Source organism: Ammospiza nelsoni, chromosome 2 (genome assembly GCF_027579445.1).
Source record: "Ammospiza nelsoni isolate bAmmNel1 chromosome 2, bAmmNel1.pri, whole genome shotgun sequence".
Lineage (NCBI taxonomy): Eukaryota > Metazoa > Chordata > Aves > Passeriformes > Passerellidae > Ammospiza > Ammospiza nelsoni.
Window position 1 is genome coordinate 33829292 of NC_080634.1, and position 23346 is coordinate 33852637.

Sequence of the window (23346 nt, forward strand, 5' to 3'; positions counted from 1 at the left end):
CTTTAATTCTCAATTCACAGGGCAACTTCACTCAAATTATTACTAAACCATGTAATTACAGATTAATTTCTCTCCACCTGATTCCAACTCATTTCAATTCTCACAAGGCATTCATTTAATCCGTATAGAATTTCTGGTTGATGGCCTGTGACTGGAGAGAAAAACAAGGAGAGGCTTCTAGAAGAAGGTTCCAATCCAACGTGTCTCAGCATGCATCAGAAATAACATTATGTTCTGCCATCACAGAGAAGGGAAGCAAGGCGAAAAACAATGGAAAAATGCATTTCCAAGGCATCTTGTGTTGTTGAGGAGAATGGTGTATCAATAATTGTTTGCATTCTAAAGCACCAGAAGAGCTAACAATAATATAAGAATTTCTGATATTGAATTATTTCAGAAAGATGAAAAATTCAAAGCATTATGGGGATTCAGGCACTGCTGTACTTAGAGTTGGTGCTGTTTTATAAACTGCACAGCAGTGAGCACAGAAAAACTTTTACGCAAAAAGAACACAGATATGAAAAAACATTCTTATTTAAAAGCTAAAGCATCCTCAAAACTAATGCAACTAGACAAATGCTTTCACATCAAAGGGCTCATCTGTAAAGCCTAAACCTTGACAAATTGCTTGATTATTCATCACAGCATAAAAAGAAGACCAATTATAGTCCACTGATATTTATGAAGATGGTTCCAGCTAACAGTTTTTCCATCACTTGCTGAGTAACAAACTAAGTGCAAAGGGATTCAGAAACAGGCACTGGATTGTTTGTCTGCTACAGGGAGAAATGGCTGAAAAAATGTGAGAGGCAGGAAATCATGAATAAAATCTACTGCAGTCAAAATTATCAACTGGCTTCATGAATAAAGATACAGGCTGGGTCATCCATGTCTGGTTCCGGAGTGTCGAAGAACGGATGTGTGCTCAGCAGCTCTGGGACTAATGGAAGCACCAAAGTGGGATGCCTGCTTCCCAGGAACTTCAAGCATCTGGAAATATACAGATTGAAATATATGTTAGTAAACAGGCACATTCAAAATGTAACATTCTAAAGCATTACTACTTTATATTGCAGCAACACTTTTAGACAGTCAGCAAGAAAATCCTGCTGTCCAAGCTCACTGTTTCTTTACAATTGACCATTTGCATTAATACTTTATATGATCTGAGAAAACTGAAAGAACATGCAGTAATTTTTTTTTTAATTTTAAAGTGTGTACAAAATAGTTAACACTTGTCCAGGAAGCTTTTATACTAAAGACTAATGAATGAGTGCATTTTCTTTCTTCAGAAATAGGGAAGATAGGAGGTAAAATCTCAAAACCCACAAACTCCAAAAACTATGTAAAAGTACACTGGAAGTCAAAGCAGGCTAAAACAAGTGTTTCTAGTAATATCTAAGAATTCCATCTCAAACCATGTGTGTGGAGCACCATTCCCTCTATTGCTTCCATTAAACAACCAAAAAATCTGCTGCAAAAGTTCCTTCTTTTTACTTAGACAGAAAAATTCCTCTGACAGCACAATATTCCAATTCCACATGGCCAATCCACTTATCACAACTGATACAGTCAACTGCTGGTAAATATTAGTATTTAACACAATGTCAAGTGAGCAAAAACACTTGCATAGAAGAGATGAGGTTTCAAACAGAATTAATCTTTCCTGTGAATGCATTGAGTGCCTGGAATAGGGGCACATTTCCAGAAGTGGTCATCAGATCTGGATTCCCAGTGCAAGTATTGACAAGCAAGAACAACACAGAGTTTCTACACCAGTCATGAATAAGTACATATTTACAGAGTAACAGGATTGTTCACCTGCAATACCTGTTACCTCCTTAGCAAGCTCAGTATTTCCTAGCACCTCACTTACTAAAAAGAAGAGGAAAGTAAGTAGACACACAAGGACACTGAACACACTCACTTCCATATGGATTCTCTGTCAGTGGGATACTTGGTCAGGTTTTTCAGCAGCTCCACCAGTGCAAGATGGATGCCTTCTTTAGTTGAAACATTGGTGCAACACAACAGTTCATGAAGTGCTTCCCGAATGTCCCTTGAAGAATCCTAAAATAGAAACCCAACCCAGAGACTGCTGAGTGAAACATGCCTGCACACACATTTACTTTAAAGGTGGCAGCCTCTGTTCCTTGGCTGAGTTAGTAAAAGAGGTCTGTGAACAGCAGTGCCTGTTTCTTGTCACCAGAGCTAAATAAGCACAGATGAAGTGACAGACCAGGCAAGTGCTGCAGGGACTCCAGGTCTCATCCTCCTATGTGCTTCCTTTACTGGAATGAATGGGAACTGCTTCACTGCTGACTTGCTCAAGCAGAGCAAAAATCACTACTTGGTTGGGTGATGCTGTATCTTTGCAGTTACAGAAAAGGAAGGTGTTGGACAACTCAGTAAAACAATCACCAAAGATTGTTTTAGCATTTTTGCAGCAGCCTTTTATCATTTTTAACCCAGGAAGCTCAATTCCACAGGCTTTTTATCATTTTTAACCCACCAGGAAGCTCAATTCCACAGGCTTTCAGCCCAGTCAGCAGCCTCCAGAGGGTCTAAGTAAGCACTGAGGATATGTCAATGGCTGGACAGACTAGAATATTCAGCTGAATTAATTACATACCTTCTGCCAAAAACCACCTTGACATTACACATCCAGGAATCATCATGTTCCTTGCTATCAGCATTTGCCTGGTGCTATTGGACACATTGTGAAAATTTGATAGGCTACAAGAACTGGATGCTTTTCAGTGGTGGATTTTACCTTTTCTACATTATGATTTACTAAGTATCAACAGCTCATTCATCACTGTCTTACACAAAAAAAGAAAGAGCAATCCTCTTGTAAAGGCTATTAAATGACAGCCAACACACTTGAATGATCAAAGGGCTTTTGTTGGTCAAAGACAGACTATGACCACAGAGAAGACAACTCTAAGGACTGGAATGACCACAGTCATAAACTACTCCAGACCACTGATAAAACCCACCAGAAATGTGGTACAGAGACAAGCAAGACAGAAGACCATGAAGGGACACAGATGAGCAACAGAAACTGAGATCAAGGACAACAGGGAAAGAAAATTCCAAAGTCAGGTCAGAAAGCAAGGAGTACCTGGTACAATTATTCTGACAAAGTGAAAGCAGTGTGGTGAAAACAGAAGTTACCCTCAACACCCTGGTGTTCCATATTTACACTGCTGGAACCAATTTAGGCACCAAAGTTAATGGTATTTTTTCACATCCTTTAGTTTTGTACTAGAAGATGGATTTTAAAGAAAAGCACCAAGCATGTTTCAGAATCAGATAAATCCATTAAAATGTTAGTAATTCTACACTAAAGCTATCCCAATGCCTGATGATAATTATGATAATATAAACCACAAACCATGTATGATAAACCCTATGTGTAAAGTCACCACAGAAGAGCCCAGCCTAAGAAGGACATTTTCATACCTCTCAATGCACAGCTTCCCAGCTTAAACAAATGCAAATAATGACAAAAATGTGAGGCACCTGAAGCTCATTGCTGCATTTGCAAAGTCAGATCATACTCCAAAACATTTGTTAGAGACTGATAAAATAGCTTTAATTAGTTTGCTACTTCCTGAGGCACAACTGAAAGCAGCAACTGCTGCCCTGAGTCAAGGAAATAAAAGGTGAGGAGATTGAAGCAGTGGATTTGCAGGACCTCCCAAGGCACTTCCCAAAAGCAGCAGGAACTTGCCTACCACAAGCAGTAGATTTAAAAAAAATGCCCCAGGGGCTATAGCTCAGAAAATAAATCAGGTCTGAGAGGCCAGCTTGACACAGTACCATTCATACAGCCAAAATCTCTTCCTGGATCAAGCTCATCAACCAGGAAGAGCACCTGACTCATGCTATTCCCTGAATCCTGGCTGAACACTGACTAGGAGAATGCTGGTTAGGAAAACTCAAAATTATATGGCAGAGCACATTGACAAACACTCTCAACAGAAAAAAGATGTCAGGCCAGTTTTGCTTGGTGAGCAAAGATGTAGGTGGCCAGCTCTGCTTGGTGAGCAAAGGTGTACCAAAAGCAGCTGAACCAAGGACACAGAAAGAAAATGAAGCTGCATGCAACATGAAGTGCATGGAGTGCTGGACCTCAGCACAGGACAGAAGGAAACACATGGAGGCAACAGCACAGTGATCAAAGGAAGAGTTTTTATCTAAAATTTGTCTCTTTCAGAAGTATTCTGCTGTCCTGGTGCTTACAAACTACCAGATTCTAGGAACATTTGGCAGAGTTCAAAGAGTCAAAAAACCCCAAAAAGGGTGGGTTTGCTCTCAGAGGAAGGGACTGATTAGCAGTACATAATTAAGCACCCCAAAGCAAGCAGGAAAGCAATTCTTGCCCTCAAGAATTTCTTACCTCCAAGACAGCCAACACAGTATCCAGCTGGTCTTCCCGCAGCGTGATGTTGTTGGAGATTTTTCTCATTGTGTGTATTGACTGCAATCTGACCTCCTCAATTTCATCATTAAACATGTCAACCAGAAAATCCAGGCATTTCTCAGCAAAAGAAGGTGAGGACTGAGCCAGCATACACAGGGCTTCAACCGCAGCGATTCGAACCTCTGTTAAAAGAGGATCAGGGAATCCACTGTAAATTAATTAAAACTGTCTGGTTTAAAAGGACATTCACCCAACAGTGAGGTCTTGTACTCTTCAAGGGCTGGGCTAAGGACAGGAGATGCTAAAGAAATGCTGAAGGCAACAGAGCCTCAGCAGGGACCCACTGGGGACCTTTTCACAGACAAATCTTCAAATCAAGTCTCACTTCTGACACAGCTTCTGCTGCTGCCATAAGCATCTGCAAAAGGGACCTGCAGGTGAAAAACAGGTCTCTAGTCCATCAATAAATACTGCATATTTCATAGTGTGTTTTGCAAGCATAGCAGTAACACTGGTAACTTAAGCAAACTAATTTAGTTAATTAAACTGTGGTTGTTTTATTCTTCCTGACATTTTAATTGCTTGGAGCTTTCACTGCATTTTTAACTTCCTATGCAGCACTTTATGAATTGCTGAAAAGCCCCAGAGAATCAACGTTTTGGCAGTTAACAAAATGAAAGTCTTCTGCTTTCTGACTTTATACTCCTCAAGACAAAGGAAAAAGGTACCACCTAAATATTAAAATTATTTGAATAAAGTAAAAAAAAAAAAAAAAAAACATCAGAAAGCATCCTGAGTCTACTTACGCTGTAAAACTTTGCAGGAATTTGAAGAATACCCAAATATAACAAGGTTAGGCAGAGATGAGATTCTCTTCCCTACAATCATCCTCATTAGCTTCCCTAACATTTATGTGCTAGGATCAGAAAAATGGTAATTAATCTGATGTCTTGCAAACATTGTTGTTTTAGACATACTTCTAGTTTTCACTCAAATTAGGTCATCTTGAAAACATTTACTTGAACTTGTGTGGAGCTTTTAGGCCTATTGTTCTTAAAGAAGACATCTGACTCCTCAGGATTCTGATCAAGTATAAAAATGCAGAGACAGCAAGACCTCTGCTTGCTCAATAATGATGCTTTTGTCACAGCTCTGAGTCCCCATGGTCATTAAGACCCAGGTATTAAGAGAAGAGAAACATTTTGCTGATATTGTTTTCATAAGCTGACACACTAATTCAGATTTAAGCTACAACATGGAATTCAAGCAGCGTTACCAGTCAGGGGGAACTCAGCAGTATTTAAAAATGCTGCAGTGGAGAGAGAGAGATCTGTGTACATTTCACATTCGTTCATTTTTTCCACATTCCTCAACAGCAGCATACTGACTCAAGACCTGTGGCACAAGAAACTGGAGAACATGTTTCATTGGGCCAAGGGGCTGAACCAGTGAAACATTTTTTAGTGTTAATCAGGAAGAAAAGGAAGGTGCACTTTCAAGCTTCAGGGAGAGTTTAGCTACTGGGAAAACATGCATTTATTTGCAGGACTCATGGAGCAATAAACCCACTTGTACAACACAATCTACAATATTTTTGTTGTGGTGGTTTTGTATGTTTTAACTTAACCTCGTCCTTCCAATAACATTAAAAGCAAATTCAAAAATGACATTCACAGCTTGGCATTTTCATGGCTTATGCAAATACCAGCCACGCACTGTACCAGGAGAGGTTTAGATGGAAAACATTTGGGTTGTCAATCACTGGAAAAGACTACACAGGATAGTGGAGGAATTGTCATCCTGGGAAGTGTTCAGAAATCACCTGGATGTGGCACTTGGGGGCATGGTTTAGTAGTGGACTTGGTAGTGTTGGGTTAACATTTGGAGTCAATGGTCTTAGAGGTATCTTCCAACCTAAATGATTCTATCAATTTCCTTCCTGCTGACAAAACACCATTTTCAAACAGCAGTAACTATGCCAATTTCTGATCACATCCAACTGTTAAATTTAAGTCAACAACAACAAAAAATAATCCCAGTGGGTTTTTGCACTCCAGAAGCAAGCCACTTACTACCATATATGTTACTATAACTTTACCATTTATAGGAAGCAATTTGCTTTTTCTACCCAACTGAACACTTCTGTCCAAAATTCTGTGCAACACTACAGCACCTTTGAAACAACTGCCATATCAGAGACCACAATGATGCCCATCAGCCCACACAGATTTCCCCCCTTTAGCTGTTCCATGCCCAGTTAACACTTACCATACATCTCATCTTCCAGGCCATGAACAAAAGCCCCACAAGCTCCTGATTCAATCAAGTTGACAGCACCAGTATCAATTTCCTCTTTGGGAGCATCATCTCCCCACTTTCTGCCACTTGAAAACTCCCCAGAGCTGTAGAGCTCTTTGGCTCGTTCATGTGCAGTGCGCTTCCTCTGTCCAAAAAACACTTCAGTTACAACCATGTCAACTTCAAAAGATGACTGAACAAAATATTACACTGGATCTGAAAACAGATATAGCTGGAGGCTTAGACACTGACACACATACAAGTGCTAAGAAAAGCAAACAGCACCTACTCTTCTGTGGCTATTTCTAACTGCCACTAACTCTCTGTAGTTTTGATGTAGGGAAAAGATAATAACAAACACATTTTAATTAACATATTCTTAGACATCCATTGCAAAAACAGCCCAACTGGGTCAGAACAAAGGCCCATCTAGTTAAGAAGCCAATAAGTGATCTGCAAAAATGCTATCACTTTGCAGATCAACTTGTAAAACTGCAATTAAATACTTTAATGCTAGCAACCCTATCCAGAGTTCAGCAATGTGTAAAATGGGATATTCATTCAGTGTGCTTGCTAGTCTGTCTCCTTTTCCCACACACTCTAAATAAAGCTGCACAGCACTTTCTTTAACAGTCTTTACAAAGCAGCACACAAAAACCAGCAGCCCTTAATCATTCTTTTGTAGACAGAAAAAAATTAACATAACCTTGAGCAGGTTGCTTAAGGAAGGAATGTTACTGAAAAATTTTGCTCACAGGGTTGAGTAGCCTTTAGCTACTCATGTTTCTTGATATCTTGATGTTTTTTGATCAGATGTTTCAGATGTTTCCAACAGGTTGCTCCTAGAACTAGGATGCAATCTTTCCATACACAATAGGCAAAGCTTTTAGCCAAAAAGCTCTCAGAACACCACAAACATTTACCTCTCACTTGTTGAAAAACTTGAATAGCCTAGAGCTGTTTCTTACATCCTTGGTTAATGAAATCTAAAACTAGCAATTGTTTCATTGACTTTAATCTAAAACAAAACCTGTCATCATCAATTAACTCTCAGCAACCCTCAGGCAAGGACAAGATGAACAAGCACACTCAATATTAATACACCTCTTGTGTGATTTTAGCACCTAAACACAGGAAAACAAACTCAAACACTTACATACCCTCAGATCTGACATGAGTTTCTTGTCAAGGGTCTGCTCCAAGAAATGAGAGCTAACTTGTTGCATAGAACCCTAAAAAGAAAAAAATATCAAAAGGAAAAAAAGAGGATTATTCTAAACTGTACCATATAATTTCCTGATTTATTCCAACATGGCATTCAATCTTACCCACTCATTCTAACAGCTTTATGCAATACCTGACACTATTGTATGTCAGAGTCTAAAAAAGTGAACTTAAGAATCAGAACATCTAATTTTCCCATTGAGGTTAATGTGGCTTTTCTTGAGTTCCATTGGTTCACATGTCCTGTGGTAGAGAAGTAGGGGCAGGAAATTATGACAAGGATTTGGTTTTTTTCTTTAATGTTCAACCATCTACTCTCAAGGGAAGAATCACTGCACAGTTGAGCTGAAAAACCGTTGGGTTTCCTCAACCTCCCTCATTTATTTCACCTCAGAATTTTGGGAGAAATTTACCTATATGGTTTTAAACATACTCCCATTCTTTTTTTTTTTTTCAAATATATATGAAAAGTCAAGTAACTTAAGAGAAACTATTCACTGCTAGAGAAGAAAATAATGCAACTTACCAATAACTTTGCAGCTTGTACTCTTACAACCCAGGAACCATCACTAACCATATGGCAAATTTTTCCAAAGGCATCATCGACCAAGCGAATTTCTTCATTAGAAGAAGGAATCGGGACGATGCTGACATAGAGAAATCAGTTTTTTAATTGTATTTCATACTGGATGGCATCAATAACAAACAATCATGCTGATTTCCTATCAATGTTCAACAAAATACTAGGAACCAAAATTCACTGCATCAGTGCGTTCTCATCAGGCATCAGCCATTTGTACACATCAGTTTTCTAGCAGCTCCTCCTCAGACCTACCAGCACAAAACTCTCAGGATTAGGTGGTTACTTGGCCAGTACTTTGAGGACAGTGCATGCAGGACGTACCTTTCAGGGTAAAGCTGACTGAGGACCCAAATCAGCTGAACTGCAGCACTGCGCACTTGCTCGTAATCATCTGCCAACAGCTTGCAGGCCTGAAAGAACATTCTAGTCCAATATACCTGAAACATCTCCACCTGAGCTGCCATCCCCTTCCCACAATGTCAGCAACATCCTCACCACAGTTAGGACACATTAAAAATCAAAATGAATCTCGTCTTCCCTGCTACTCTCTAGTATTCCCAAGTTTGATCAGGCAGACTAGACCTAATAAAGTCAACCAGGCACATGTTATAAACTCCAGAATTGCCTGTACTATGCAGGAAGGATGAAATGTGAGTCTGCAACAGAACTGACTTGATACAGGCTGCAGCTGCACAGCCTTACTGATATAACAAAGGCAAGCTTCATGGGTACTCTCCAGTGAACAAGGGTTTAAGACTTGCAGACTATAACTGCCAGATGACAGGAATGACTTCATCATGCCTTGCACTGCCCAGGATCGCCTCCCCAAACAACATACAACAAAGCACATGCTTTAGTGCATTTAAGCACAATGGATGCAAAATAACCTTTTATTTCCACTGTTATACAACAACAAGGAATATCTACTACCTAAGTGTAAAATACTCCTCCTCTGCTCAGTGCCCTCCTCCTCACAAAACACACTGCCACAGAACTCAAAGAGAAAGATGTGCAGACAAGTACAAAACAAATACAAGGTTTTACCTGACTATAAATAGCTTGCTGTAACTTTAGTCCTCTTTCATGAAGCTGTAGCTACAGGGAAAAAAACCAAAACAATGTAAGAAAGTGTAAGTACAGGTTTAAGGGACACAGACTAAGTTTTCACCACAGTTTTTCTGTTTGAGCTGCTATAATTAAAATACTGCATTACCTTGACCGTAAGTATTTTAAATAATATTCTTGACTTCAGTATAATTTTTAACCATCATAATCATTCATACTTAGATTATGGAAAAACAATTTATACAAATACACTGCCTGTTCATTCTCCCAACCTTCAAATAACTTTTTAGTGGTAGCCATATTCATTCACAATTACAACAGATAATTAGTTACTTTATTTACCATTCCTGAAACATGGATCCAAAAGTAGCATTTACATGGCATGAAAACTCATGGCAATACTTCTGGTACTGAACCACAGGGACAGCAAAGTGGTGTCCAACATTGTTTCTTTTTAGAAGGATGAGTAAGTACAACATCTAGGAGAGGGAGATTTCAGAGAGATTCACGTGCAATCTGACCTCCTCAAATGCATCTTCCTTCTTTCTCTGGAGTTAAATAACATTAATTCAAAGATCCTCATTGACCATCACAGTAGATGGAACATTATTATAAACTTTAGGAGTAATAGAGAAACTTCTGTATCCCCATACACTCACAGGCAACTCACATTAAGCAGTATTTTGAAATGCATGGTCTTTGCTTGCATTTCTTCAAAGCTAAAAGCTTCTGAAGGGTCCCCACACAAAAAAACTCCAGTATATAGTATATCTCATGAACAATTAGAGAATGCTAATGAATGCAATCATGAGGCAATACATAAATGTTTGCTCTAAAACAAACAAACTAAATTCTTTCTGGACTTTTCACACAGGCTTCCTATCATAAACAGATACCTACTGCATTTTGGAGCACTAGTGGTTTCTTGTAGTTCTGGTAACCAAAATCAAGATATAAATTTGTCTCTAAAAGAAAGAGCCTACACACACTCAAAAGAATGAACAAGTTGAAAAAGCTTCTTCAGCTATACCTGAAACAGAAGTTATGAATCACTCAAATGTCCTTTAAGATCTCATGTTACTCTGATATTTCAAGACCTAGCTTATTTTTTCAGGTAATTCTGATACACTGAACAGGCTTTTACTAAGTTAATTAAAATAATCTCTAAAACAAACTTCTGTGTTAGTTTGCAGCCCTCTCTCAGCTCCCTGATATGACTCCAAACCATTTCTTCCACAGTACCAGCTACACTTACCATGGCTTTTATAGCTGCAGTCCTAACTCGAGGGTCCTGATCATTAAAATGATCTCCTATTATCTTCTGGACATCTTTGGCCGCCTGGCTTTCAGCCTCTTTTGCAACACCTTTTTCCACTGGGCCAAGACAGCCAATTAGTTGAAGACACTTATTCCTTACACCATGAGAAGAATCTGTCAGATGCTGTGGAAGAAGAGATGAGCACATGTAACTGGATTCATAACTTTGAAACATCGTGCTATGTTTCCTAGCAGTTATTAATCTTAGTATTGTAACAGTTTGTTGAGAAAAACAGAAATAATTTAAATACTGACTACCTTTCTTTTTTTCTGTGGCCGTGACAAAAGTTTCCTGGCCCAGGGAGGCCTCCTTACCTTGCAGGCTACCTCTACCAGTCTCATCCTGACAGATGGATTGTCTGGGAGTTTTGTGCCAATCACTAACAGGGTGTCCAGCAGCTGAGCAAGGACTTGGTGAGACTCTGCAAAACAGAAGAGTGAAAGGCTATGCACTACTTTGCTGAACTCTTACCAGCTCCAGGATCACAGAGTGATCCACATTGGAAGGCCATCCTGAAGCCTTTCAAGGCCTGAACTAGCCCAGCTCCCTCAGCTATGCCTTGTACATCACATACTCCAGTCCTCTACCACCTCAGTGGTTCTGCTGAACTCACCCAACCTTACCAGCACTAATCTGGCACTGGGGAGCCCAAAACTGGATAAAGTATTCCAGATGTGGCCTAACCAGTGCTGAGTAAAAGGGCAGAATACCCTCCTCCCTTGACCTGCTGGCTACACTCCTCTTGATACAGCTTGATGAGCTGGCCTCCAGCATAATATAAATAAACTCCTCTTCAAACATATTTTAAGCAAATAGTTTTAAGCAAAACTGTCCTGTAGAACAGAAAACCTCAGAAGCAACAGCTCTCAGATGGAGATGCAAAAGCAAATTTTGCACTCCTTTAGAACAAAGATTTAGAGCAGGCAGGTCAGAGGAACATTCTTCTCCTCCTCAGAACATGGTGTTATCTGTCATCCTTCACAAAACCAGAAAATAAATACTCAAAGCAACAATTCCCAATCATACACTTGAGATGTAAGGCCTTGCCACTGTCCCAAATGCTTTGACAGCATGATTCCACCTAGACCTCAAGCACCACATCAAAAAGGAGACTTACTCTCATTCTGAAGGGTGTTAATGGCATCATCCATAATGCAGTCTGGGGAAAATCCTGCAGTCTTTGACAACAACCCCAGCAAGGATGCAATCTTCAGCCTTACAGAGGCATCATTCTCCTGGAAAGAAACAACACCCCAAAAAAACCCAATACAGCAAAGTTAAAGAAAAACAAGGAGAACAGCATACATTACCTACATACATCTACTCATTTAAGAAACAGCAAATGCTGTCACAGGTGATAATTACATAAGTAAGTCTCATCAATTAATATTCCTGTAAAATTAATTTCAAAAGTTCATGCATTTTAAAGATTTCTTTTGAGGCTTCTACAGACTCATGCACACATGACTTCTGGTCATAACTGGATGGTCTCTCTTTCATTGTATTGCCAAGGATATCCAATGCAGAGCAGAAAGGCAGAAAGTCATCTGGATGTCATACATGGATCTTACCAAGCATTTGTGCAACACTGAACACAGAGTTGCAGAAAAGTTACAGTAACAAATATCCCATCTTTCAACAAGAAATTTTACAGTTACAACTGTTATTTATATCTGTCTAGTGTTTAAGGGAGACTTCAGTGCCACACACAGCCTCCAAGTGACAAATGTGACACCCAAGGTAGCAGTCCCTTTCTCAACTGAACTGAGAAGAGTTTTTTATTTTAGGGTTGAAGTTATGTGTTTGAACAATGGACACTGTCATCAGGACTACATGGGGACTGCCCTACCAAAATCTATAGGCATGTGGGAGCAGGAAGCTACAGGACCATCTTAAACAAAACAATGACACTTCAAACAAATAAATCATCACATAACTTCCACTGCAGTTACAGCTTTCAGGGTCAGGTTTCTGGATGATCAGGGAAAGTGTGTTATGGAGTACTAAGAAACAAGTTCTTTTGAAAATTTTGTCTGTAAGTAAAATAATGTCAGCTATGGCAGTTTTGAAAGCAGTATTTTTAAAAGCTGGATTCTGTAACAGGCTGTGTTCTTGCCAGTGTGATCTCATCTGCAGGTTCATGAGTCTCTCTTCTAATACAGGCTATAAAAAAACTCCAAGCACAAATAATCTGTGTTATTTGACTAGGAACTCTGTATTTCATAGACTCAGAGAATACTTTATGTTAGAAAAGACCTCTAAGATCATCAAGTCCAACCCTTAACCCAACACTAACAAGTCTACCACTAAACTGTGTCCCCAAGTGCCACATCTACCCATCTTTGAAATACCTTCAGGGATGGTGACACAACCACTGCCCTGGGCAGCCTGTTCCAGTGCTTGATAATCTTTTCAAAACTTTTTGGAAAGTTTTCCAAATATCCAATCTAAACCTGCTTGGAGCAGCTTGAGGCCATTTCCTTGTTCTACTGCTTATTAATTGGAGAAGAGACTGATCTCTGACAGCTTTTTTCATAGCAGAAAATTCTTTAAGCAGATATTAAGCAGAAATTCTTTACTGAGAGGGCAGTGAGGTACTGGCCCAGCAAAGGTTGTCCAGGGAAGCTGCCTCATGCCTGGAAGTGCTCAAGGCCAGGCTGGATGGAGCCTTGGACAACCTGGTCTAACAGAAGGTGTCCCTGCCCTAGCAGAGGGGTCAGAAGTGGATGATCTTTAATGTCCCTTCCAACCCAAACCACTCCATGATTCTGGGACTTTAAAAGTGCTGGTTTTCACCACATAAGCAATAGCTAAAAGGTTTCTCCACTGCTAGAGAAAATGAAGAACAAGGTAAGGACACATCAGTCAGGAAAGTGTTAGATAAAGCTGAAACAGCTCTAGACAGCTGGGTTCCCAGCTGCAAAATCCCGGTTCCCTGGAAAACTTGACAGGTCTTTTGTCCCTTGCCAAGTTAACTTGCACACAGGCCATGAGCAGGGATAACTTGTCACAGGCTGCTGAAACTATCAGCACAGGGACCAAGTAACACAATCAGAAATCACTTGGGTCAAGGGCTACAGCTGTTCACTCTCAGCCCAGACTGAGTCAGCAACACAGGAGGAGTCTGTGAGCCCCTGTTCAACATCCCACACCAAGCAAACAGGAGCAGAAGGAGCAAGCATGTTTGGCTCCCAGCTTCCCCACCTTGTAATAATGCTCCAGCAGGATCCTGACAACCCCTTCCACGCTCTCCACTTCCACGGGCTTCCTGGCAAACTGGAGCAGGTACTGCAAGGCATCAGCAGGCGAGGTGGCTTTGCACAGGTCCACGTGCAGCGCTGCTGACTTGCTGGGCTTGGTCAGCCGCAGCTTCTTGGTGGACAGGTCCTCATGCTGCTGCTGTGGGCAGAGGGACAGGCTCAGAAACAGTGCATCCAGACCCACTCCTGCCCAGACTGAACATGTGGAGGCCTAAGGAAGCTCTCATGTCCCAGGGGGGTCACTAGCCCCTCCTTCATCTGTCTCAGGGAGACACCCACCCTCAGACCACTGTGGTTGTTACTGTCCTGCCCAGGTAGTCCCCATCCCTGCAAAACACGGCCTCTCCCCACCCTAGGCTGGGTGAAATCCAGCTGCTTCCAACACCAAACAACGAATCCAGGGCAAACACCGGCTTCTCCCACTCCCACCGGCCTGGAGCAGCCCAGACAGCCGCTGTAGTTCCTTCCCCAGTCGCTGGCTGGGGGATGCTTCCTCTTCCCCGCAGCAGTGCCGGCCCTGCTCAGGTCAAAGAACCAACAAAACGGGTCTGGTTGGAAGGGATCACAGGGGATCACCTCGTCCAACCTCCCTCTCAAGCAGGGTCATCCCAGAGCACACTGCACAGGACTGCGCCCGGACGCTTCTTGAGTATCTCTAGTGAGGGACACTCCACAACCTCTCTCCCTCTTCACCCTGAGGAGAACACCCTCCCTCAGACCTCTCCCCTTCAGCAGCTCCAGCCTTCCTAAACTCGGGGCCGACCGGCCCCGCTCCTCCCCAACCCCTCAGGGGCCGCCCCAGCCCCGACGCCTGGCGAGCGGGGAGCACTCCTAGGCTCGGCGCCGGGCTGGGCCGGCGGCTTTCCCCACAGCTCCGCCTCACCCGCCGGCACCTCCCGCCACACGGCAGAGCTCGGAGCGTCCATCCTGGCCCAGGGGGGTCATGTTACCTGGACCACCTTGGTGAACTCCTCGTACACCCGCTTCTTCAGGTGCGCCGCCATGACGCCGCCGCGCAACCCGGAAGTGGAACCATAGAGCTGTGGCGGGAGGGGCCCAGGCGCGGCCTCTCTTTCCGCCCGGAGGCCGCACTCGATGGTCCGGCGGCCTCCCGTTGCCATGGGGACGCGGGACCAACATGGCGGCCGCGACTCGGCCCGCCCGCCCCGCCCCAGGGTGGGTGTCCCACGCTCTTTCCCCACAAAGTACATCCAGGTTTCACTAGCGAGAGGAATAGCGGATTTGTCTTTACAATCAAGCTGTGGGTCTGCTGGTAAATAAAACTAGCACTGGGAGATAAAAGGAACAATGGGAAAGATTCCACTGATTGATGAATGGGAAAAGATATTTGCTTTTACAAATAATCTTTAGGTTTGCTGATAAATGAAATAAGACACTGAAAGATGAAAGAAGCAATGGGGAAGAAAAACCCTAAATTCTATAAGAATTAAGAATTAAAAGGGAGGGTTATACATTAGAGGGCAATCTTTGGTATCAGGTGTATTGGGAAGTCTGTACCTCTCAAGTACCTCAGCCAATGCCCAGGAAATTAGGAAAAAAAGGAGGCTTCGTCCTCCAAAAATTTAAGAGATCCCAGGGGTATGCCCCATGGCCTCTCCCTTTATTCAAATAAAGTAAAAGAACTCTTCTGTCTCTTTTTTGGACATAAACCTCTGATGTTTGTTGTAGATAAATTTTCCTAACACTAGTATTCGATTTTAAGCTGACTTTCCCACCTTTTTCTACTTTTTTTAGCAAACAAAGAAATGAATGCTCATTGGTTCTAAATGACATAATTATCTTCATTAATTAGTATTCTGTCCTCTACTGGTTATTTATTCTTGCTTCTCATGTTAACCAGTCCCCATTTCTCAGTATTTTCGCTATCTCTCTCCCAGGTAGGGAGTTTTGCAGCACATACTGAGGAGTCTCTGCTATCTTCTGGTTTCTGCAAAATGCCCTTGTAATCTATACATTCTGCATTTTTTGTGTCCACTTTCAGAAATACATCTCTCTCTCTCTCGCAGGTTTTGTTCACCAAAGCATATCAGGGCTAGTTTAGCAAAGCTTAAAGTTTCAATGATTTTCCCAATCAAACTCTAACAATAACAGTTTGTGTAAGGAAACTTTCTACGTGCTGGCTAAAAGTGACTTAGGACCAATACAATGCTAATAAATAATATACTTCTTATGATTAATTAAAACAATTAATTGAAAATAATTAGAAAAATTCTTTCCAGCAGAACTGTGGAATCACTAAAGTCAGAAAAAATGTCTAAGATCATCAAGTTCAGCCATTAATCCAGCACTGCCAAGCCCACCACTAAACTCTGTCCCTGAGTGCCACATCCACACATTTTTTGAGCACTTCCAGGGATGGTGACCAATTCCTTGGGCAGCCTGTTCCAATATCTGATGACCCTTTCAGTGAATAAACTTTTCCTGATGGTATTCCTGGCAGAACTTGAGGCCATTTTCCTTGATCTGTCTCTCACCTGGCTGCACCCTCCTCTCAGGAGTTGTAGAGAGCGATAAGGTCGCCCCTGAGCCTCCTTTTCTCCAGGCTGAACACCCCCAGCTCCCTCAGCCTCTCCTCATCAGACCTGTGCTCCAGACGTTTCCCCATCTCCACTGCCCTTCTTCAGGACACTCCAGGGCCTCAATGTCCTTCTTGGAGTGAAGGGCCCCAAACTGAACACAGAATTTTAGTGTGTGCCAATTAAAGGTTCTCATGGCAGCAGTCCTATAGACTTAAGAGATTGATTGGTATGAGGCTTTAACTATTCTATACTGAGATTTTTTTTTCTCCTAATATCTAATTTTCATCTCTGGTGTTGTGACTTAAGCAAGTTTCCCCACCCTTAGTATGGACAAAGTGTAACAGATCTCTTTAAAGCAGCCTTTTGTCTACTGGGAGGCCTCCTCAATCTCTCTTCTTCCAGGCTGAGCACCACCAACCAATTGGTTAGGATCAAAAGAGCCTCTTTCTGAAACCTTTTTGTCCTCTCAGACACTGACTGTGTCCATTCTTACCGAGGCTATGAATGTGAGAGGTCTCAGAGTCCCTTCACACCTAGAGCAGAACTACCCTGCAGCCTGGAGTGACTCACGGCTGTCACTGGGGGGAGGTCCATGCTAGGATAAGCACATCTGAAGCACAGCTTAATTAGGAGTGGCTCAAATCTGTTATCCTAAAGACAAAACTTCAGGTCTTTAGAATTCAGGGATCTTGAGGGGGAAATGTCACTAAATAAAGCACTTCTGCAAAATTCAAAAAAATTTAAAAATTTCTTTATTTGAAATCCCAGGGACCATTCTATGATTCTATGGTTATTGTCCTTGACTGGAAGAAATCCATCCTCCAAGAAGGAAATATGGTCTTTATCAAATCAGTCATTATGATTCTCAGAGTGATTAAACCCAAGCCATTTCCAGTATAAAAATAAACTTTCAAATTCTAAGATTTTTTTAAAATGCCTTGTACAATGTAACTTGTGTTTGGTAAAAGAGAATTTGCAGGCTGTTGCTTCAGCACCACTTCCTTCCCACCAAATCATGGCAGGTTTTCCCAATTCTTCCAGGAGCTTATATAGTTAGAAATAGCATCATCATAATAATGAGTGTCACAAGAAAAAGATTAAGATTGTGTGGTCTGAAAGAGGCGTGTGTGTCCTTAGATTATAAGCTCCTCAAATCAGTGATGGTATTTTTGCCTTTTGTTTATCCGGGGCCGTAGCTGAGGTTCTCTGTCTTTCCTTCAGAACAAATAATAAACAATGGTAATAAATACATTGACTAGAGAGTAGCCTGTCTGCTGGAGAAAGAAGAAGTGATCACAGGACACTGAATCCTTCCTTTTAACCCTGATTCTAGTGTAGAAAGGCGGGAGAAGAATAGCTTTTGCCTTCCCATTTAGAAACCAAATTTAATTTGAGTATGTGGTAATATCATTGTTTCAGTCAGGATTTCCACATATGCAGCCTGTTCCCATTTGCAGTGAGAGAGCAACTCTACATGTCCACCAGACATATTTGGGATTATTCATTTCCCTTGGGTTGAGTGAGGTTGGCTCAATTCACAGATCCATCTCTTTGAACTGAATGAATAGTAAGCAACACTGAAGAGTGAAATTCCTCCTTTTTCTGGAGCCTTTTAAAACCTCTAAAAAGTTATCCCCTAAATCCCAAGTAAAGTGGCTCTTAAGTGTTCTTTGATATGGAAAACAGACAAAGGAGATCCTTTTGTTGGCCTGTGTGTTTCTTCCTATCCTTCCGATAGCTCGTGTTTTATTCTCCACAGTCCAGGTTAATTTGTTCCAGTGATTGCTTTCTGATGTTCCCTATCAATGGTAGCACTTTGCTACCACCAGGTGAACAAGAACTTGTAGAAGAAGTCATGCGACTTGAAGCGAAAACCTTTTTCAGCAACATGGGGCTGAAAGGATATTTTGTACCCTTTGGCTTCAACGTCCATTTGAATGCAGTCCAGCAGATCCGAAATACTGGGCACAGCCTTCCAGGGGCCAAACTTCACCACGGATTTTTTATCCATGTCCAAACTGTTCAAGGCATCCTGACACCTGGCTGCGTCCTCCTCGGTTCTGACCACACATACGATGACGCTGGACTGTCGGGACGCAACCGCTTCCGCCCTCGCGATGTGGATCATCAGCTCGATGTTCTCGCTGTAGTTGGGCACGCGGGCCAGAAACTGCCTCCTCGCCACGAGCTCCCCAAAGATCTGCGGGGAGTCCTCAAGCTGCTTGATCAAAGGCTCTATGTCATAGAACAACGCCTCCTTGTAGACGTCCTGGATGCACTGGGTGGGCACTTGGTTACTGCGCAGGTACTCCAAGATGTATTTGAAGTAGGTGCCTGGCCTGTCGATGAAGAACCTCCCTTCAGAGTCAGTCCTGAGTTTGGGCTGGCCGGTGAACATCTCTGCCAGCTTGGAGCCAGGGTGTTTCTTCAAGGTGCTCAGTGTTGTCGTGTACATCTCCCCACCAACATTTAACTCCACAATTGGTGACAACTGAAAAAAAAATAGTGACAAAAAGCCATGTGCATTATCAGTCTGAGGTCATCAACATGGAAGTGTCAAGGAAAAGATAGATTATTGTATTGGGAACAGCCAAAGGCTATACAGAGACTCCATCATCAGAAGGCATGAGAAGACACTTTATTTTTAGAAATCTACAGTTCTGATAGAAACAGTGGTGGACCTAAAACCTGATTGGCCTTTAGGAATCTTCTCTCACACTATTGGTGAACTATGAATTGCACACTCTGGAGAATCATATCTATAAACAATGGTTACAGAAAGACAGATAATAATTGTTTGAATTCTTTCCTCTAAGTTTCCCACAGCTTCTAAAATCCTGGGAGAACTATGTCCTCTGTTCAGAGGATATGTAATTACTACAGCTGGAGATGGAATGATGGTGTGAAGAACAATATGAGCTCCCATTTTGTGGGTATCAGATGGGAACCTCCACTTGATTTATTGGAAAAAGCAGATGCAGGATGCTTATACAGCTCTCACCTCCAGAGCAGCAAAGACTTGGACATTTCTAAATGACTAAGTCCTCACCTCATCTTTGGGATGTAGGAAAGTGCCATTTTCCTGGTGGGAAAGAGGGAAAAGAAGTACCCTGCCCAGGAAAGCTGGGAGTGACTACAGGACCAACACTGATCTCCTAAGCAGCTCACAAACATTGTCCCTGTGGGCCACCTACAGCAAGAGCAGTACATGAGCTCTCACCCACCCCATGTGCAGAGGGACAAAGATAGAGCCCAAAGCTGTGCTATTTCATTTTTATAATCTGAACCGTTCTTTCCTCTTTAAAGGAGAAACTAAAGCCTTTAAAACTTTATAAATAGGTGGAATTGGCTTCCACTCATCTAGGGGTTCAGCTGCAAACACTGAAGTAACACATAAAAATCCATCAGGTCAGAGGTGCAGGACAGAAGCTCTTTAGCAAAGCACCTAAAAATGTATGATGGCTTTAGTTAGGAAGGAAAGGAAAAATTTCATGCAACTGACATGGACTTAAAATGGAAAAAAAGTAAAGATTGTGTGTTTGTTTGCATTTTTTAACCCTCTGTATTAACACCATTGTGTGAATTGAAGGAGGCCTGAATGCCTGGAAAGCTGGACTTTTTAAATTGACCTTCTTGTATGTTCAGTTCTGAAAAATTTTACTAGCTTCCCTTTGCACTTGGTCATTTTATGTAGTACTCAGTAGATGATAAGAAAAGGAAAGAAAGAGAGAAAGAGAGAAAGAGAAAGAGAGAGAGAAAGAGAGAGAGAAAGAGGGAAAGAGAGAAAGAGAGAAAGAAAAAGAAAGAAAGAAAGAAAGAAAGAAAGAAAGAAAGAAAGAAAGAAAGAAAGAGAGAAAGAGAGAAAGAGAGAAAGAGAGAAAGAGAGAAAGAGAGAAAGAGAGAAAGAGAGAAAGAGAGAAAGAGAGAAAGAGAGAAAGAGAGAAAGAGAGATAGAGAGAGAACAGAGAAAGAGAGAAAGAGAGAAAGAAAGAAAGAAAGAAAGAAAGAAAGAAAGAAAGAAAGAAAGAAAGAAAGAAAGAAAGAAAGAAAGAAAGAAAGAAAGAAAGAAAGAAAGAAAGAAAGAAAGAAAGAAAGAAAGAAAGAAAGAAGAAGAAAGAAAGAAAGAAAGAAAGAAAGAAAGAAAGAAAGAAAGAAAGAAAGAAAGAAAGAAAGAAAGAAAGAAAGAAAGAAAGAAAGAAAGAAAGAAAGAAAGAAAGAAAGAAAGAAAGAAAGAAAGAAAGAAAGAAAGAAAGAAAGAAAGAAAGAAAGAAAGAAAAAGAAAGAAAGAAAGAAAGAAAGAAAGGAGTGAGTTCTTTTCCTCCTGCCAGCACTACTGTAATGCAAGTCACAAGCCAGGCCAGGCCACACCTGCCATTGGGAAGGCGTCAGTCAATAAACAGCCCTATTTTTCAGCAGTTCACCTGCACTTTCTTGGATCTGATCACAAAAGGAACTGCCTCAATGCTGCTGGTCACATGCCCCAGGTGAAGTGTGTACTTAAGTGCTTAGCTGGATCACATGGCTACAGACCCACGGGATGACGTGAGCTGATCTCACAGCACACACCAAGAGAAGGGGGGCCTCCTGTGCCCTCTCCCTGTTCTGTCCTTGTACCTCTCTGTGTGCTGTCTTGCTCACCTCATGCCAGCTCTGCTTCTCTTTCATCTTAGTGAGCTGGATTGGCTGACAGAGGATTTAACGAGCGCAGAACTGACAAAAGGATGGGACTAGGAACAGACAGCCTGGTGCAATGGAGACTTTTCCTTTAAACAGGAGCAAACTATCAGATTTAGCAGAAATTTTCTCACACCCTAAGCAAGCCAGGGAAGCAAGAGGAGATTCAGGTCAAAGACCCTGCTGGAATATTGCTTTGCACTAGTGTGGGCAGTTTCATTTCAAGAGCAATCATTTACACTTGGGTCAAGAAGACAAGTACTATTCTGTCTGAGACTATCTTGTGATTTCCACCTACTGAAAAACACAGCCCAAAGCTGTTTCTGTAGTCAAGTTTCTCCCTAGGAGATTTGCTATTAGTCCAAGACCTACCTACAGCACTCTCCACCAGGGACCATTTGACAGGAGACTCTCAGGCTTTTGAGCCTTTGCTCCTTTTTCAGATGGCAGGTCAGATGTTTCGTGCTGTTTGTCACTAATACAAATAGAAAACAATTATTCCTTTATACAGTAGGCCAACTTCATGTTCTTGCATCTTGATTAATGGTTTTGGCCTGGCATCAAAGTGGTTCCCAGTGGACTGGAAGTACTGGCACCAGCTGATTCCCAGTTCTGTAATTAGCCAGCAAGATGACACTCAGGAAAGTTATTCCATCTATTTGTGCTCCAGTTTACTAATCTGTAAAACAGTTACTTCCATAGGGAAGCATTTTGCAACTTACATCTGAAAAGTGCAACGTAGGAAGGTTGGTTTTCTTAATACACAGAGGTTTGGAGAAGGGATTGTTCAGCTTTAACCAAGAAGACAAACTGGTTAGCAATAGACTGAGAGCAGAGAAGAGTAAAAAGAAATAATCTCATCACTGATTCCCACCTAGTAACATGCTGCTTGTCTGAGACTGCCAAAAATCTTCCTTATAGGTAGAAAAACTACTGCTCCCACCTGATGATCCTGCATGTCAACACCACAGAGCAGCTTTGGCATCTCATGACACTCATAAGACTTGTTGAAAACCCCAAAACCTACAACAGGCTTTTATTTAGGGAACTGACCAATTACATGTTGTATTAATTGAATCTCATTTCTTGCCAAAGGAGAAGAACCACTCTGGTTATTTGCTGTTGTCAGATCTTGCATGCCTGTGAGAGACCTGGCCCTCCAGTAACACAACAGGTGCACACAGACATAGCTTTTTAACTAGAATCTTCTTCTTAGGGATCTATTTGGCAAGGCCTGGTGTCTTCAGATTAGCATATGGGGGAAAAAAACCCACTCAAATGTAGCCCAACAGGGGTGCTCTGATCCTGCATGAGGGAATTGTGCCCTTGAGGACATACCTTACTCACCGTATGCAGGCTGCCGGTGACCTGCTTCCCAAGGGGCTTGTGCTCCGATGAAATGCTCATCTTCCCTAGGAGCTGAGGACTCAGCTGTTTGGGAAAACCTGCTGCTCAGTGCCAGCGTCCTACCCCACACGCAGGATGGCTCCCAGCTGTGCTCCAATCCTCTCACTTGGTCTTTCTTCCTTGGGTCAGCTTTCCCCCGCTCCCAGCCCAGCTGCTGCCACGGAGGTTCCAGGTTGTCCCAGGCAGAGTGCTGGTTCTAGCTGCAGGTGTAGGGAGAGGGGAGGGGACAGCCTGAAAGCGGAAGTATTCGCTCATTAGTTTTCTGGCAACCAGCAAGGTGCAGGGTGGACTCAGGCTGGCTGCCAGCACACACCTCGTGTGCTGCTGTGTGAGTGGTGACTGAGGGCTGAATAATCCCTTCCAAGGGAGGCACCTCCAGGGAGCCCTGTGAGGTGCGCCTGTGCGTCCACCTCTGCCTTGACAACTGATTGTATCAAAACCAGTCAACACTTTCACAGCTTTTTGGCCTAAGTGCACTGCTGTTTTAAAGCACAGTTTATCCCAAACAATTTCACTGATCCCATTTTTCACTCACACTGATGACAGAT

At 42.1% G+C, this 23346-nt stretch overlaps 2 protein-coding genes across 2 annotated transcripts in view; both read right to left on the minus strand.

Annotated features, from left to right (window-relative positions):
- The window catches only part of INTS4 (integrator complex subunit 4), a 32735-nt gene extending 17554 nt beyond the window's left edge, over nt 1–15181 (minus strand). Inside the window, exons 1-13 of the mRNA XM_059491965.1 lie at nt 15128–15181; nt 14122–14316; nt 12035–12152; nt 11232–11338; nt 10855–11040; nt 9579–9629; nt 8856–8944; nt 8478–8598; nt 7888–7959; nt 6698–6872; nt 4406–4611; nt 1928–2070; nt 875–990 (exon numbers count right to left, since the gene is read on the minus strand). Of these exons, the coding sequence (XP_059347948.1) occupies nt 875–990; nt 1928–2070; nt 4406–4611; nt 6698–6872; nt 7888–7959; nt 8478–8598; nt 8856–8944; nt 9579–9629; nt 10855–11040; nt 11232–11338; nt 12035–12152; nt 14122–14316; nt 15128–15181 (1633 nt within the window). The remainder of the gene's footprint in view (nt 1–874; nt 991–1927; nt 2071–4405; nt 4612–6697; nt 6873–7887; nt 7960–8477; nt 8599–8855; nt 8945–9578; nt 9630–10854; nt 11041–11231; nt 11339–12034; nt 12153–14121; nt 14317–15127) is intronic.
- A 2304-nt stretch (nt 15182–17485) lies between these two features.
- KCTD14 (potassium channel tetramerization domain containing 14) lies at nt 17486–22970 on the minus strand. Its single transcript, XM_059466543.1, has 2 exons — nt 22730–22970; nt 17486–19208 (listed from the first exon to the last, which is right to left on the minus strand). Exons 1-2 carry the CDS (start codon nt 22796–22798, stop codon nt 18537–18539), a joined length of 741 nt encoding a protein of 246 aa, XP_059322526.1. The 5' UTR covers nt 22799–22970; the 3' UTR covers nt 17486–18536.
- Nucleotides 22971–23346: the final 376 nt, after the last annotated feature.